The sequence below is a fragment of the Triturus cristatus genome, chromosome 6 (genome assembly GCF_964204655.1).
Source record: "Triturus cristatus chromosome 6, aTriCri1.1, whole genome shotgun sequence".
Lineage (NCBI taxonomy): Eukaryota > Metazoa > Chordata > Amphibia > Caudata > Salamandridae > Triturus > Triturus cristatus.
The window spans coordinates 232,728,800-232,744,474 of record NC_140589.1 but is presented as its reverse complement, the minus strand read 5'-3'; the positions used below and the strand labels follow the sequence as shown (position 1 = coordinate 232,744,474).

Genomic DNA, 15,675 nt, shown 5'->3' with positions numbered 1-15,675 from the left:
ATGTCTCAAAGAGACAGCTTGCACTGTCTCAGCGAGACCTAAAAAAGGAACTGGAACAGACCTTGTGGTTCTTCTTCAGCTGCCAGTGAAATAACTTCCTGAGTCTGTGTGCTTCTTTTTACTGCCGCGCAGCCTAGCATACCCAGCCGACATGGTAACACAACAATAAATATCTGTCATTAGAGCATCAAGGCTTGCTGACCGTACGCTTTACAAATAATGGTTAAATCTGAGCTTCAAACCCAACACAGAATTGTATCAATCATTGGTATTTGTAGCCCTTCTTTTACACCTGAAGAAAGTCTAGGCATGTTGTTTTCAAAATCCATCCCCCTACCATGGTTGCCAAGTTTCCCAGGTCCATGATGGTGTGCTGCTCCAGTTAAGGTTTTTGAACTCTGAGACTTGTAGTGCTGTTTTATAATGGGATAAACAACACTGCAAACAGAATTCAAAGAAAATTGGACTAGGGCAAAATATCATACAAAGGACCTGGGGAACTTAGAGGACTGTCTTGGTAGAAGTAGCCATACTTTAAAATCTCACATACATAGCAATGCAATCAAATGTCTTGGTCTAATTGCTTCAAAAGACGAGGGAAATTACACCACCACCAATACATTAGATCATTATCACCAGAAAGTCCAACATTATCGCCGATGTATGTATTATAACGGATGCAACCCGTTCAAAGATGGCGGCGCAATGAACTGTTGTCTTTCTTCTGTGTTTACAGTCCGTCGCGCACGTGTTTCTCTTGTGTCTTCCGTTCAGTTGACAGATTAGTGCGTCGCCTCTCGAACCGGAAGCGCCGCAGTCCCGAGTCTGCGCTCTTCACAACAGCTGCAAACGCGTGAGATGTTCAAAAAGCGAGCGCGGAATTTCCGTGCGCGAAAAGCAGAGTCGAGCAGCGGTGGCAGCAGCTCGGAGGACGAGCCGGCAGCGTCACCATCTTCAGGAGATGTGGAGAGACAGGCAGCGAGTGGCAGGTCTTGGGCTCCCCGGGGTAGGGGCCTATCCTGCAGCTCGAGGCCCCGCGCCCTTGATGAATGGCCAGGGAGGAGGTTGCAGCGCACAGATTCCCCTCTCGAGGCCGAATTCTGTGCCTCGGGCGGGGAGAGTCCTCGAATGATCGGTCGAGAGTCCGAACCTGCAGAGCAGAGAGCCAGTCTACTGAGCTTCGGGGCGCAGACGGAAGGTACCAGCCTCTCCTTGCAGATGAATCGGTGTAATTGGTTGAATAGAGTCACGTGGCTTTGCCTCTAACCTTTAACACACATGTTCTGACCAATAGGGAAACCGCTGTGAAGTCTAAACTCCAGAGTTGTCGATAGTCCCAGGTCTATATATCAATGAGGGGTGTGTAGTAATTCACTACAGGGTGTTTTCGCTTCTTGTACTTGTAGTTCTGATGTCTTATCAGGAATGCAAGCCCCTAAATCCCCAGATGAGTCTCTTACTGGATGCGCTTCTTGTGCATTGGCGAGGCAATGATGAGAACTGTGCACATGTTATAAACATTTCCACCTGGTCAGCGAGAAACCCAGCTCTGTAGAGGGTGCTCTGTTTCAGAACCATCACAGTGGTTAAAATGTAACACAAGCGCCCTTTGGGAACCTTCTGTTTCTCAAAGTGTGCTCCAGAAGTCGTAGTAATTATTTACCTTTTTATAAGAGTACCTGAAGTAGCCCTGCCAAGTATCACGCATCAGGCGTTAGACTAACGCATTTCAGCGTGGTGGTCCGCATCACCGCACTGAAATGCATAATCGCGCATAATGGCGCCTCTTCAGCTGTCTAGGAGCGCTAGTAATCACCATAACAAAGCACTGAAAGTGAAGTGGCAGCGTGGGGGGGTGCTGTCTCAGAGTCCTCAGCTCTAGCAGCTGCTACTCTGGTTTCAACAGTAACAATATTATTAAGGATCATTCAGCGCCCGTCACGGCGCAGTGCTGCATCAAATTTCAGTGTATTCAGTGCCGAGTCTGTGTGCTCAATCACTTCTATGGAGACAATCAGCCTCTGGGGTGGGGAGTTTGTGACTAACAATAGACAGAGGCGTATGTGACGTCAAGTCCTACGGCAGCGATGCACATGGCGGTGCGATTAGTAGTCAGAGAATGAATAATCTTTTGGCATTGGCAGTGCTGCTCGACGTAGCGCGTTATGGTTACATTGTAGGCCGGGTTGGCTGCCCCAGATTCATACAAGTATTGTGTTGTTGACACTTGTGTCAACAAGTTTCCTATTTAAGTTTGCTGCCCTAACCTCCTCCAGGCACGTATGCAGGGAGTGCAGGTCTGTGCTCTCTCTACACTTGCTGAAATTTGTTTGTTTCTCCTCTCTAGGAGCTAGCACGCATGCTGTCTCGTTCTGCAGCACGGACTCAATGGTGTGCCAACTTGGCCCCAAAGCACCATCTGTGTTGTTCCACTCTGCCCTTTAGAGAGTGACTTGTGTGAATCTTTCTGTTAATGCAGAGTGTCCTTAATGCCGAGGGACGTGTCAATCTTTTCTTTGTAAATGGTCTTTATATTGAAACTGGTATGTGTATGCCACCCAAGGAATGACGATTTAGCTTTTGTGGTATATGCTCGTAATTCAGAGACTGTCTGTGCAAAGAACCGCATGTATTCTACCTGTGCTTTAGTCAGCATTTGACATGTGCTGTACCTTATTCCTAATTCAAACGTGAGAGCGTTTTCAGGAGGTGTTTTCCAGTACAGTAGATTTTGTTTATTGTATGCAGTGTTAATAACTCATCGTTTGCCACATTTATTGCAATGGTTATCAAGTGCAGGGCATTATGATTAATATAACAGAAATGCGTGGTGAATGTGCCAAGTTGCCTGTCATTGCAGGGTTGAAGGTTATCGGTAAAAGGCTTTTCAGATGCTCTGTGGGTGCCGGTGAACTTGCTGACTGTACTGGAGGGGTTCAATCAACGAGCAGCTGCTAGAGGCCGACATGAGGCCTTAGTGCAGTGCTAGAAGAATGTGCAGCAAGCAGGAGGGCAGCCCGAAAGTCAATGGGACACCCGATGGAACAAGTTAAATCCATAACATTCGTGGCAGTGTTTATCAGCATTACACTTTTGATTGTAAAGTTGATGCAACGTTGCACTCTAAATGGCAAACATTCTGTATGCGTCATTGGTGTGCTGAGAAGAAATTTAGATGAAGCCTCAGTGTATTGTATTGTAATGCTGATGGGGGCCGCAACTCCGTTGTGGGGCCCTGCTTCCACCTGCTGCATTAATGGAGGGGAGCTCCACTTTTTATAAGGCAAGTTGGTTTGTATTAAAAATAAATGCTAGCCACCAGAGTGGCACTGTAAGACCGCAACCTGCAGCCACAGTTTACAGCATTTTGCCAGTGAGCTCACTTGCCCATCTGCTCAAGAACACTGGGCAAAGATACTCTCTGCCTCAGTCTGGCACTGCAGGGAGAACTTACTTGTGGTGGCACAGGTGAGTCCACAAGAGGGTACTCACTGAAGATGACTGCAATGAGAGCAATGTCTGTGATTTTGGGGGAGGGGTCAAGATTCTTTTTGAACTTCATTGCTCAAAGGGGTCTGATTTCTATTATTTATGTCTTTCCCTGCACTTCATTGCTTGTATTTACTTGCGCGAAAGTGTCGCTCTTAAGTGTCACACATTTTGCAGAGTGCTGGAGCAAGGTCAGCGTTTAGTCTATTAACAGTTTGCACAAAAGATCATGAACCCCACATACTGGCAAAACTGTATTTTGTGAGGATTAGCTCTGAGTTACTGCTTTTTTACTAGGTTAGTAGCCTTTAATTTCTGGTGCTTTACAGCAGTTCTAAGATCTTATTAGTTTCTGGTAGCTCAAATGGGTGCAAGGTCGTATATTTATGTTTCCTTCGTCTTCATTGTTTGATTTTGCTCACGAGAAAGTGTCACTCATAATTGCACTGAAATTTTGAAAATGTCACACATAAGCAATCTGAAACCTTGGCAGCTATGCTGATGTCATGTCACAATGTGCTCATTGAGTGTCAGTTGGGTTAAGAGCTGTGATACAAAAGACAATGGTCCTAAACCGATTATTAACACACCGGGGCAGTAAGCCCTTACTTAGTTATATCATTCACTCAGTAAAGAGCTAAATAAGGAAAACAAATTTTTGAGTAGCTCACAGTATTGATTACAATATTCCAACATAAAGAAAGCAACATTCAAAATCACCATACATTTATTTTACATTTTAGGCAATTTTAGTTTCTGTAATATGTAACACAAGGTTGCTCCAGAGGGAACGTGCATATAGCAAGGGTGCTGAAGAGTGAGTGAGAGAGAAATTATGAAAGGTAGTGACAAGGAGAATTTTAAATGAATTCACTAAGGGGACCGGTTGTAAATCACCGTCCAAAGTAACCTGGTCACGTTACAAAATATGAAGACTCAATTATGCATTTAGAAAACAAACTAGAAACCAATTCATAGTATAGCACGTAAGGGAATTGCGTGTCCCAGGTAATTGAAAAGGGGGCGTCGACGTTTCGACCCGTCTAGGTGGCCTAAAGGGTAATTTGAGCCTTGGCCGTGCGGGTCTTCATCAGGACAAGAAGGGCAACCTGAGTGAGTTCTAGACTTGATCACGTGCCCGATATGAATCAGAGGGCAGGGTTCCTTAAGATAGCACATGGGGGTCAGGTACTAAGTTCCTGTTTCCCTTCATGATGTACAGCTTAGAAATACCCGTAATTCTGTATCTGAAATTAGAGCACAGGAGAACCGTAGGGAAACGTGTACGTGTCTCTAAAAAGCTGGGGATAATGCCGAGCTTCAACCGTGCTAATCGGTCGTCCGTGTGGCGTCTCACTGGGCTAAGAGCTGTAGGCAGGCCAGATGGGGTTTCAAAGTACTTATCAGTTATTGCTTTACAGTGCCCACTTGTTTCACTATTTAAATTCAGACAGCTGATGATCGGGTCACCAAAGTTCACACCTATACCAGGCCTGATGAGTGAAATTACGACCAGATGACTTGCACGGCCGGCAGAACTTGCTGATCCATGGGCTTGATTTCGTATTGAAAAAAGTTTGGAATTAACTATGCATAAATAACTCTTTATTTTGTATAGCACAACAAACTATCACCGGGCACTCATGCTGCTCTACTTTAATACTGGAAATCTGAGTGCAGGTCCTACATAAGTGAGCGAGCAATTGGTCTGCTCTAATGGGTCAGTATTATAGGTGTGTCTAGGTGCTCATGTGGGATTTTTGGTACATTATAATAAGGTTCCCGGTTTTCAGTTTTTACTGAATTTTAGAGATTCAGACAGAAAACAATGTGTTTTCTGACTGAATTTATTTTTGAAAGCGGAAAAAATGTGAAAATGTTCCCTCTTCTGAGGGACTCTCCATGCTATCTTTCATGAATTCCAGGCCAACAGCTGATCAGATAGACAGCATAGGGAGTTTAAAAAAACAAAAAAAAAGGATGACATTTCCTTAAATAGGCATATGTTAACATTTTGTAGTGATGGCTTTGGCATGCGCCTGCCACATAGTTGAGAATGTTATTGTGTATTGGAATGTGTCGATGTCATCGAGAAAACGGTTGTAAGCGGAGGGCTCGGAGATTGTTAGAGGGCCACACTGTCTCCGCATGTTGGGTCAGTATTGTTCCAATAAAGCTTTACTTCAAAGGAAACGGCGTACGAGTCATTACAGGATTGGCGACGAGTTGTCACCCGATCCTGACACGAAGAACTCAACGCGTGAAGAGGTTTCATCTATGGTAAAACGCCATGTCACGTCAGAGTCTGGTAAAGAGTTTCCAGCATATATTGTATCTTCGTATTTCGTGCGGATCCGTCCGGAAGGTATTTTACTTAAAGACATACCTTAATTTTGGCAGCACGGAACTCCTGTGGTATGGCACGAGACTGCTGCCTCAACGCAGCTTGCACGTGCGCCTCTTTACGTCACTGAAAGACAAGGCTGAAGGGAGCACTTGTGTGCTTGACAGGTTGTACCTCACTGCCATTTGAAAGCAAGCACAATAGCGTCTGTGTCCGCACGCTGGATAAAAGAGCCGATTTCCTAAGGAAAACCACATATGACGACGTTGTCGGCCATACTTTGGGAAACTCCCATTTGATGGATGAGATCGTTTTATGTTGTTATCATCAGCGACAGGCATGCTTTGAACCAGCAATCTGCCTGCATGCCTTAAATTGCTATCCATTGCATATGTGTATTGGATTATTCTATAAGCACATTATTCAGCACAGCGCCTGACAGGCTTGTGTTAGTGCCTAGTTGGATCTTTTCATCAAACACGCAAAGTTTAAAAAAATGTTTTATACCACCTAGCAATTCAATCTACATACACATTAGTCAATTGTACTAACTATTAGTAATATGGCTTCTGGGAATGTATGGAACCTATCACCTCCTCAGCCATACCTAGCGGCAAAGGGCGAACCAATAGTGAAATGGAAGGAATGGAAAGAGCATTTTGTAAACTATGTTTCAACCTTTGAGGACAATGATGATTTAACTTCGGACAAGAAGAAGAAAATATTACTGCACTGTTTGGGGGCTGGTTGTCTGAAGATATACAACCAAATACAAAAGAAAGCCTGATCTTCTGAACAAACTGATGTGTATAGAAGATCCCTTGCTGATTTGATGGTGCGTCTGACGGACCCTTGCTCCTGGACTCTTGGCCTTGGGCTGTTGTACTGTTTTTGAGCCCACTGTTCGCTGGACCCGCTTCGCGGGTCCCGCTTCATTGGAATTGCCGCTGGGGAATCTGTGGAGAGGCTGTGCAGTCTGTGTTGTGCTGGGGCTCTTGGGCAGGGCTGCGAGCGTTTCTACAGGGACTCCGTCTCCCAGGAGTCCCTGCCTGGCCGATTGAGAACACCTGGCCCGCTCTCCCTGTCAGCCCCGCCCCCTGCGCGTCACGTCTGATCTATAACAGTGGAGCTTACTTCCGCTGCGCGGGAGCGTCCCGGGAGAAGCCCGGGACAAGGGCGGGACCGTCTGTGGCCGTCAGGGGCTGAAGGAGGCTGGGCTGGGCCCGCTCTCTGACATTGCGCCCTCTGACCACTTGTTACAGTACGTTCCCTGTATCTAGAGACCTCTGGTGTTTGTTTATATAGTATTGTTCTTTTTAAAGTTTGTTGGCTGCAAAGTATGTCTTCTCCTTCAAATACCACTGCCCAGATCTCTACTCAGGCCGAGGTGGGGCAGCCACTTTGGATCCTCTAGCCAAATACTTTAGTCGGGTAACCCTAGATATTGACAAAGAGATCGCTTTGGCGGAAAGGCGTGCCGAGCGTAGGTTATCTATTGAACTCCTTAAAATTCCTTTGGAGAAACGGCCACCTCAGGGTTTCCCGGCATTGGTTCCTCCCCTGTCATCCCTAACCCTGCCAGCTGTACTGGAAACGCCTTACGCCTTTCCCCCTTCACCAGAGTTGTTGGCTGGCTCGTCTGTGGGCCACGATGTGCCCATTTTGCCTTCTACCTCGTCCATTATACTAACTGGTTTACCTACAGGGCAGGTGACCACTGCCCAACCGAGTGTGTCAACTCACGTGGCTAAAACTAAACCAAGTAATAAAAGAAGTGCTGCCCCGAAGAAGTGCTATCTTCCTAAACATCCGAAAAAAATAAGGAAGGTTGGAATATGTCTACGCCCTTCCTGCGAGTCTATTAGGGCTGGCTCTGGTGGGGTTAAGATTGTCAAAGACGGAGTTGTTCCGGCTAGTCCTGTATCTAACACGAATGACCCCTCAGCGATGGTGTTGACTGAGACCTTATCTTCTGCTCCACCCCTGCTCCACGAGTTGGAGAGGCTGATGAGGTCTCTCTTGACTCCTATTGAGGAACGAGTTAAAAAATTGGCTGATCGGTTAGATCATTTCGAGCAGGCTACTCTAGATAACTTTTTTTCCACCAAATCCCTAATCAAGTCCCACCCTAGGATGGGGGATAGTATCAATCTTCCGAAACCAAATGGTCAGGCAAATGGTGTGTCCATCGCTGAGCCTCCTCCCCCCCGTAGTCAGCAATGCAAGTAGGCCTCAGTCGAAGGGACATATCCCCAAGACTAATTTAGATTTGTCGGACCGTCCAAGTAGTAATACCACTAAAAAAAACAAGCTGCCTGATACTGTGGCTATAGGTAATAAAGATAGCTCCAAAAGTGGAAATCCTGTATCTAATGGTTCCCAACCCTCACCAAGCATTTCAACACCTAGTCTTGGTGTTCCTGCTAGGGGTAACAATGACATTTCCAAAACTAATAACACTGTATTGAATAGTTTCCAACTACCACCAAGTATTCCAACATCCGGTCCTGCTGCTCCTGCCATTATCCTGCCTAACACCCTCCCGATGAAGGCACCCCGTAGGATACCTCCTATGAATCTCACTCCAGATTCTTATCCTTTCGTGGCTGTCCTTACTAATGTACCACCTTTGTTGGCCGGGCAAAGAGAATCCTTCCAGATGCTAAAAAACAAGGTAATGCACTGGTTAAAGGTAAATAGACCACTGCCCGGGGAAGTGGACGGGCTGATTATTGGAGTGAGAAGGACAGACTGGATAGGTTGTACTCCTAAGCACTTGGGGGGGGGGGGGGGAGGGAGTGTATAGTTGTTAATTTTCAAGATCCTAGGGTGGCACGTCTGATCACGAAGCAAAATTGGGGCAGTGGTGTCACTATGGGGGTGCGGGGGGTGCGGACCGCACCGGGTGACACCCTCACGGGGGTGACACCAAAGGGCCGGTCGATGTGGTGTGGTGCAGACTGCAGAGCAGTACTGCAGAACAAACCAGAAACGCAACGACGACGCAAACATAACTTCTATTGAGCAGGAGGAGGTGCCTCTGGGCGCAGCGCGCACTGTCTGCGCACCTCGGCAGTGACGTAGTCACTAGAGGGGTGCAGTCGGCGATGTTATTTTAATGTTTTGGAATACAGGAATCCGAATCCCGCATGCGCATTGGGCCCCAAGTCCACGTGACTTGGCATCACGAGGGGCGCCGAGGACTCGGGAGGTGAGGAGGTCTCTCAAGTCGCCGTCGCCACTATAATTTAATTTTATTCTAAGGACAGGACAGAGCCACAGAGCCGGAGCGGAACCTGGTTTAAGGCTAGCCCCCTCCCCCCCACTGTCTGCCACGTGCCACCAACACCAACTGAGCAGGTGAGTGTGTTTGTCGAGACATAGCAGCACTTCGAAGCTGCAAGCTTGTCAGAGTAATTGCTATTTAAATATGATATTATTATTGTTATTGACCGCCCCGGCCCCCCGCAGGTTTACACATATGACAGAGTGTAACATAAAAGAGCAAAACATATGTATTACAGAGCGCACATTCATCACATATGGGTTCCTGGGCGCTCCCGCACATGGATCACGAAGATGGAGCTTAGAACTGGTTAACTCGGCCCTTTCTCTTCTTGTCTCTGCCCAAGTGTAACTTGTTTACATATTTTGATGTCCAGCATCCTCTGGGACCTGCAGTTTGACTCCGCGCGTTCCAATCTTAACATTAGCCTTTTTCGTAGTCTTGGCCTTGGAAAATGGGCTTTGTTTGACCACCATACCCGCTCTCCTTACGATCGTATCGCCCCTGTCCCTGGGCACAGAGGGAATCCGCCCCCTTCTTGTATGGGTTACTTTGTGGGGCTGATGTACCCCGCACTTCTTACAGAATGCCTGCCCTGCGAGTTGTCGGGACGTTCGCCATCTTGCCAGCAGCAGCGGACCAAAGACGACACTCTGGACAGCTGACGGGTGTTTGTTACCCAACTCAGTTATCCTCGTAATATCGACCTCGGGAGGATGAATGGCTGAGTACACCTCGAACCCATGATCATGGAGTTAGACACAGATCCCTGGAGGGGATACATGCATTAGCCTCTGAGCATGCGGACCTGCAGAGTGGACCTAATTATCACAAACTGGAACCATAATTTTCTTCAAATCAGATGTTTGGACATCACTATATTTTTTTTGGTATTAGAAGTCGTGCACTTTGTAATCAAGCGCCCAGTTTATTTAATCTACGTCTCCAGGCTGAGAGGTAGGTAGGGTAATGATGCATTAATGTTTCACATACGTATTATAATGTTTAATGATTTTCCCCAAATATAACTTTACCCCACCCATACCATAGTTGTTCTTTTAAGGGGTTGCGCCCTTGTTACAGTTAAAAGATTAGTGTATAGCAATTAGATAAATTAAAGATTACAAAAAAGGCCATGTTAACCATCCCTTATCCCAGGGAAACGTATGGTGGTGTACAGAGTGCATCGAGTGAGATGAGATCTAACGACACGTACGTGATCCCGTGACATACCTGGGATTTGGGGAGTGTGCTCTCACAGGAATGTACGTCAGGTCACTGATGGGCATAATTGAAGGGAGATCTAGGGTGTGCGAAGAATGTTGTAAGGGAGGTCACGGGGAGATGTGCAGGAGAGGTAAGGGTGCCTCCAATAAGATGCACGGGGTGCAGTCGGGATCTTACGGGCTATGCGGTGGATCTGACGAGGGAGAGATGACACGGTGTGTAATGGGTCTGGTGAGGGAGATCTGACAGGCTGTGTGATGGGCCTTGAGAGGTAGATCTGACAGGCTGTGTGATGGGTCTGGTGAGGGATATCTGACAGGCTGTGTGATGGGTCTGGTGAGGGATATCTGACAGGCTGTGTGATGGGTCTGGTGAGGGACGTGTCATGAGATTTCATGGGCACTGAGGGTCAAATGAAACGTTCAGGGTGGGCAGGAGAGATCTGACGGGCTCGGCAGTGGGTCTATTGAGAGAGATCTGACGGGCTCGGCAGTGGGTCTATAATTCCCTCAGTGTTCATGGCAAACAGTCATTGTTTTTTTGTACAATTCAGTCTGCAAACATGCCTTCACACAGGAATGCTTTCCTCCAGCGGTGCTGCTAAACTGCTTAATAAATGTGACATTTAAAAGACTGTAATTGTATTTATATAGCGCTTACTACGGTAATACTACCACCTACAAGGCGTTGAAATGGACGTGGCTCACGCGGACTGCACAACAGCGAGCAGCGCACACCAGAGTCCAGCTATATACAGCCCTTCATTTGTACTTATCTGTAACATGTCAAACTTGGAAACATTTACAAATATTAATATTTTGGAAGTTCCTTTGTTTTCGACGACATTCTCTCGACGGCATTGACACCCCCTGCGTCTCCCCCGCCCTCCCATGAAGCAGTCTTAGCAGTATTGTTCGAGACGTTTCTGTCATGAGCACCAGAGAGCAATTTAGGAGACACTGAGAGCAGAGCGGTGGGAATTAAGAGTACATCGCCCTAACTTCTTGCTATGGCTGTGTAGTACTGTGGCCTATTATTGCGTATTGGTATTACTATTGCCTATTTGACACCGAGTAACTTTTGCCTACCGTCCTGTGCTGCTGCGTGGATATTTCCATCCATTTCTGTTCAGCATTTGAGAAAAGAAGTTTGTTTTTCTGATTCACCTTTCCTGACTCCTGCAGCTGCTTATCAGATCAGGCTAGGACACAAGGAGTACTGGAGTAGGTCAGAGAATGTGTTACTGTTTGTTTTTATTTTAAAAATCTGCACAGGCCCAGCAAGGCACATTATCATGGCCATGGATGCAAGGCAACAATAAAACATGTCCAGAGAACTGGTGATTAATGATCCTGCTGGAGAGCAGTCCTTTGCCTGTTGGTAGTTTTGAAATGCAGATAAACTGTATTTTATTTGGATAGCTCAGTGGGTTACTGCCTTTGTCACAGAGATTCTTGTGTTACTTGCAGTTCAAACGTTACAATCCTAACATAGGACAGTGGCTATGAACTGTCGTCAAAGAGCTGCAGACAAACATGAATGGTATAGTTAGAACTTCACTTTTTTTGTGTTACTATAAAGTTAGAAATTCCCCAGTCTTTCATTATTTTAATGTTGCTAAAAAGAGTTTGGGCCGATATACATTTTTATTAGTAAAGCCAAGCCCCAACCACTACGGTATGCTTTAAATCCTGAGTTTGTGCTTCCCCAGCCCAAACCCTCTTTAAATTTACTGCCCACCAGTATGGATGCCATGTGATTCCTACATCTTGTAATCCTCATTGGCTCATGTGACATTCCCTGTAGACGGAATTACATACTAGCGAGAAAACCGGCCCTGTCATTGCCTTTCTGTTTTTATTTAATTAGCAATCAGGTCATTAGGGCAACTGTGGAACATATTTTAAAGTGCGTGCTAATTATATTTACTGCTATATTTAATGTTTTAAGTTTGAAGGTGATTTTGCTAATGTTTTTTACGGGAATAATGAAAGTAGAGCTGGATGGGGCTGATATGGGGCTGGGGCCCGAAGGTCAGCTGTGAGATAAGGTACACAGGAGTGGGATTGTCGAAAAGTGGATAATCGGGCCTGGAAGTACTTGTGTTAAAACCTGGCCTGTTGGAATTTAAGGGTTTGCACTTACATCCAGACATCGCTCTTACTTTCAAATAACTCTCCACATGCTCTGTATACACACAGAATTGATCCGTTGTATACTGGTGACTGTTTGCAAGTAGATATAATCTAATCTAGGGCTTGTAGGCTAGAAGAAAACAAATTGGGTCCGCGGTGGCCCACCCAAATGCACCCTTGGCCCACCCAACAAAAAATTCCTGGAGCCGGGCCTGATTGACAGGGCTTCCCCTGCTTTCATTTTTCATGTCGCAACAAAGAAGCGCACTTTTATTGCTAAACAACAATGACTGCAAAAGTTCCGAAAGACAATTAGATTTTTGTTGGAAGCTGCTATATCATCCTGTTGCTGCACAAAGACAGGGCCCGCAGAGCAGGGGGAATAGCTGCATTCAAGATTGCAATTTTACCCGTTCTTTCACTTTACATGCGATTTCTCAATATGTTCAAACTGCGTTTTTATGACTTTTAGATCAATTTTTAGTGTTCAAACCTGAGCTTCTTTCATGTTACAAAGAGAGCCGCCCCATCTCCTGTCATTTCGGCCCCCTCCCTGATCTATAACCTACTTCTCTGGACTTGATAATGGAGGAAGGAGTGCTGTAGCTCTGTTACATCATGCATCACGAACAACTTGCATTGCGACCACCCGTGCTCTGATACCCAGTAACTCAGACCACCCTCTGCTTCCACCTGAAGCATCCACCATCCCTCCCTGGCTTTGTATCAGCCCGCCCCACCCACATCAGTTGCATCCTTGCAGCACTCCTGGCTGAAGAGTTCCCTTCTTCCTATAAAATACAACGTGAACGGTATAGTTTCTTGGTGCTTTAAATTATAGCAGTATTGATTGCCCTGATCTACATTTACAAATGTTACTAAGGATTCTGTATGGTCCCGTTATTTGCCAACTGTGTCCACTGGCGGACTCGGAGCGGAGGAGGTCCATGCGGTAAGTCGTGAGGGGGTGACACCATGAGTTACCCGCACCGGGTGACACCAACCCTAGTGACGCCACTGAATTGGGGCACAAGCAGTGGTGGAATTGGTGTTGTTGATCTTACATTCTTTTATCCAAGACCAACAGGTGTTCAATTTGGTATGATCAGTGAAATAGGTTGCTATAACAATCTCCCCTCCCCAGGGTTTGTTCCTTTCACTGTACCCATACAACGGGGCAACTTTTATAATGGACCAACGTACAATCGTTTTGAAGTGATGAAAGATCCGGGGTGGGTTTATTGACCAAATTCCGATTATTCCACGAACAGTAGGGAAGGTATGACCCGTTGGGATATATGTGGGAAGCCTGTGTTAACTGTTTTGACTAAAAATGTGGAACCAAATGAAAGGAGAACTGGTTGGGAGACTGTGATTTTGGAGGAAATATGTGGGGAGTGTATTTCAATTTCTGGGGACTCTGAAAATGAGGAACTAATTACACTTAGCACTGTTGGCACCCAGGAGGTTGATCACAACACTGAGGATACCACCCGAGAGAGGGAGGGATATGACGGAATCTTAACAAACGACTTTGGGATGTCCTGTGTAGGAGCAGTACCCATAGACGGCCCCAGTCTAGGGAAGTTTTTTTCATGGAACATCGCGGGGCTGAGTAGCAAGTTGATGTCCCAAAACTGGATGGATTTCGTCAATGGCTTTGAAGTTTGTTTATTCCAGGAGACATGGGCTTGTGACCCTATATTTCTTCCTGGTTACTTAAATTTTTCAATCCCGGCCAGTAGAGGCGCTAGGGGTCGACCGATGGGAGGCCTTACAATCTGGATAAGGCAATGTCTTCAAATAACAATCAAAGTGGTGGATTTGGGTTGTAAGGACATCCAAATGCTAAGAATAGCCTCAGAAAAGTGGGGAGGGATAGATATATACAACATCTATGCCAGGGGCAGTACCACTGGGAGTTCACCCATTCTAGAGGCTTTGTCCACTTTTTTTGGAATCGCAGTCCCTGGGTAACAAAGTTGTAGTAGCTGGTGACCTAAATAGGACTTTCGAACCATTGGATAGTTCGGATGATCCCCTAGGGCAAGAGGAGGATACGCAATGGGGTGTTCCGACTTTAAATCTGGCTCCTGTTAAGAGGTGGACGAAAGATATATTACAACTGAATGCCATTTGCCTGGAACATGGGTTGAGAGCCCTAAATGGGAGGACGAAGGGCGATAGGGAAGGTGCCTGTACATTCGACAATGGTCATAACCAAAGTCTATAGACTATGTCCTTTGCAGCCTCAATTTGTGGCAGTTGGTATGTGACATGAAAATCGAGGGTAGACTGGAAAGTGACCACAATCCCCTCTGTGTGACCCATAACTGGTGGATGGCCATATCAGGGAACCCTCAATTAAGTGACGGCCCAATGCCTATCATGGCTAATGACATGCGCAGACTTAACTGGCCGAGTGTATTGGCGAATGCAGAATCTATGGACTTTATAAGTTCTGAGGTGGATACTGCAATCGCTGCTATGGAGGCTGCAAACCCCGTAATCCCAGGTTCTAGGGAAATAACGGACATACACAATAAACTCTTTTCCCTTTTTAAAACCGCATTTCTTGAGGTTCCGCAAGATCAATAGGAAACAACCACCCAAACCAGCTAGGTGGTTCAATCATCAGTGTAGGGAAGCCAGGCTAAGCTTGGGAAGAGCAATCAGGAATAGGGACAGGGCAGCGATTAGCGAGGCTAGGAAGCACTACAAGGTTAGTGTATCGCTAGCAAAAAAAACATGGGACGAAAAGTATTGGGTAGAACTAAAGGAGGCATCGGGGGCTAAGGATTCCAGGTTATTTTGGAATATTGTCAAGTGGGGTAGAGGTGGAACTCCAAATAAACCCGACAATAATGTCGCTGAGGGTACCTGGGTGGATTATTTCAAACCCCAATATGCTGAGATTACCGAGTTTAAGGATGTGAAAGTAATTTCAGCTGTATTCCCCACTGGGAATTTATTTTCCCTTAAAGAAACTGAAGTTGCAATATGCTCTGCCCAAGGGGGAAGGGCCCCGGGTCTAGATGGGATACCCTCTGATGTTTTTATAAACGAAAAGGCGAGGTGGGCTAGGTATGTATTCCTTTTGGGAAATGCTATTGCGAAGGGAACGGCAGTCCCAGAGTTATGGAAGGGAGCAAATATTATACCCATATATAAAAAAGGGGATCGGTCCCTCCCGG

General features: G+C 46.2%; 1 protein-coding gene and 1 pseudogene across 2 annotated transcripts in view; one reads left to right on the top strand and one right to left on the bottom strand.

The window, feature by feature from the left end:
- The first annotated feature begins 755 nt into the window (after nt 1–755).
- GCFC2 (GC-rich sequence DNA-binding factor 2) overlaps nt 756–15,675 on the top strand; it is a 255,188-nt gene continuing 240,268 nt past the window's right edge. Inside the window, exon 1 of one of the 2 annotated variants that reach the window (XM_085610585.1) lies at nt 756–1,198. In XM_085610585.1, the coding sequence (XP_085466711.1) occupies nt 859–1,198 (340 nt within the window). In that variant the 5' untranslated portion in view covers nt 756–858. The remainder of the gene's footprint in view (nt 1,199–15,675) is intronic. The other variant, XM_085610586.1, reaches the window with a different exon arrangement.
- On the bottom strand, nt 9,420–9,740 carry LOC146816698 (large ribosomal subunit protein eL42-like; annotated as a pseudogene).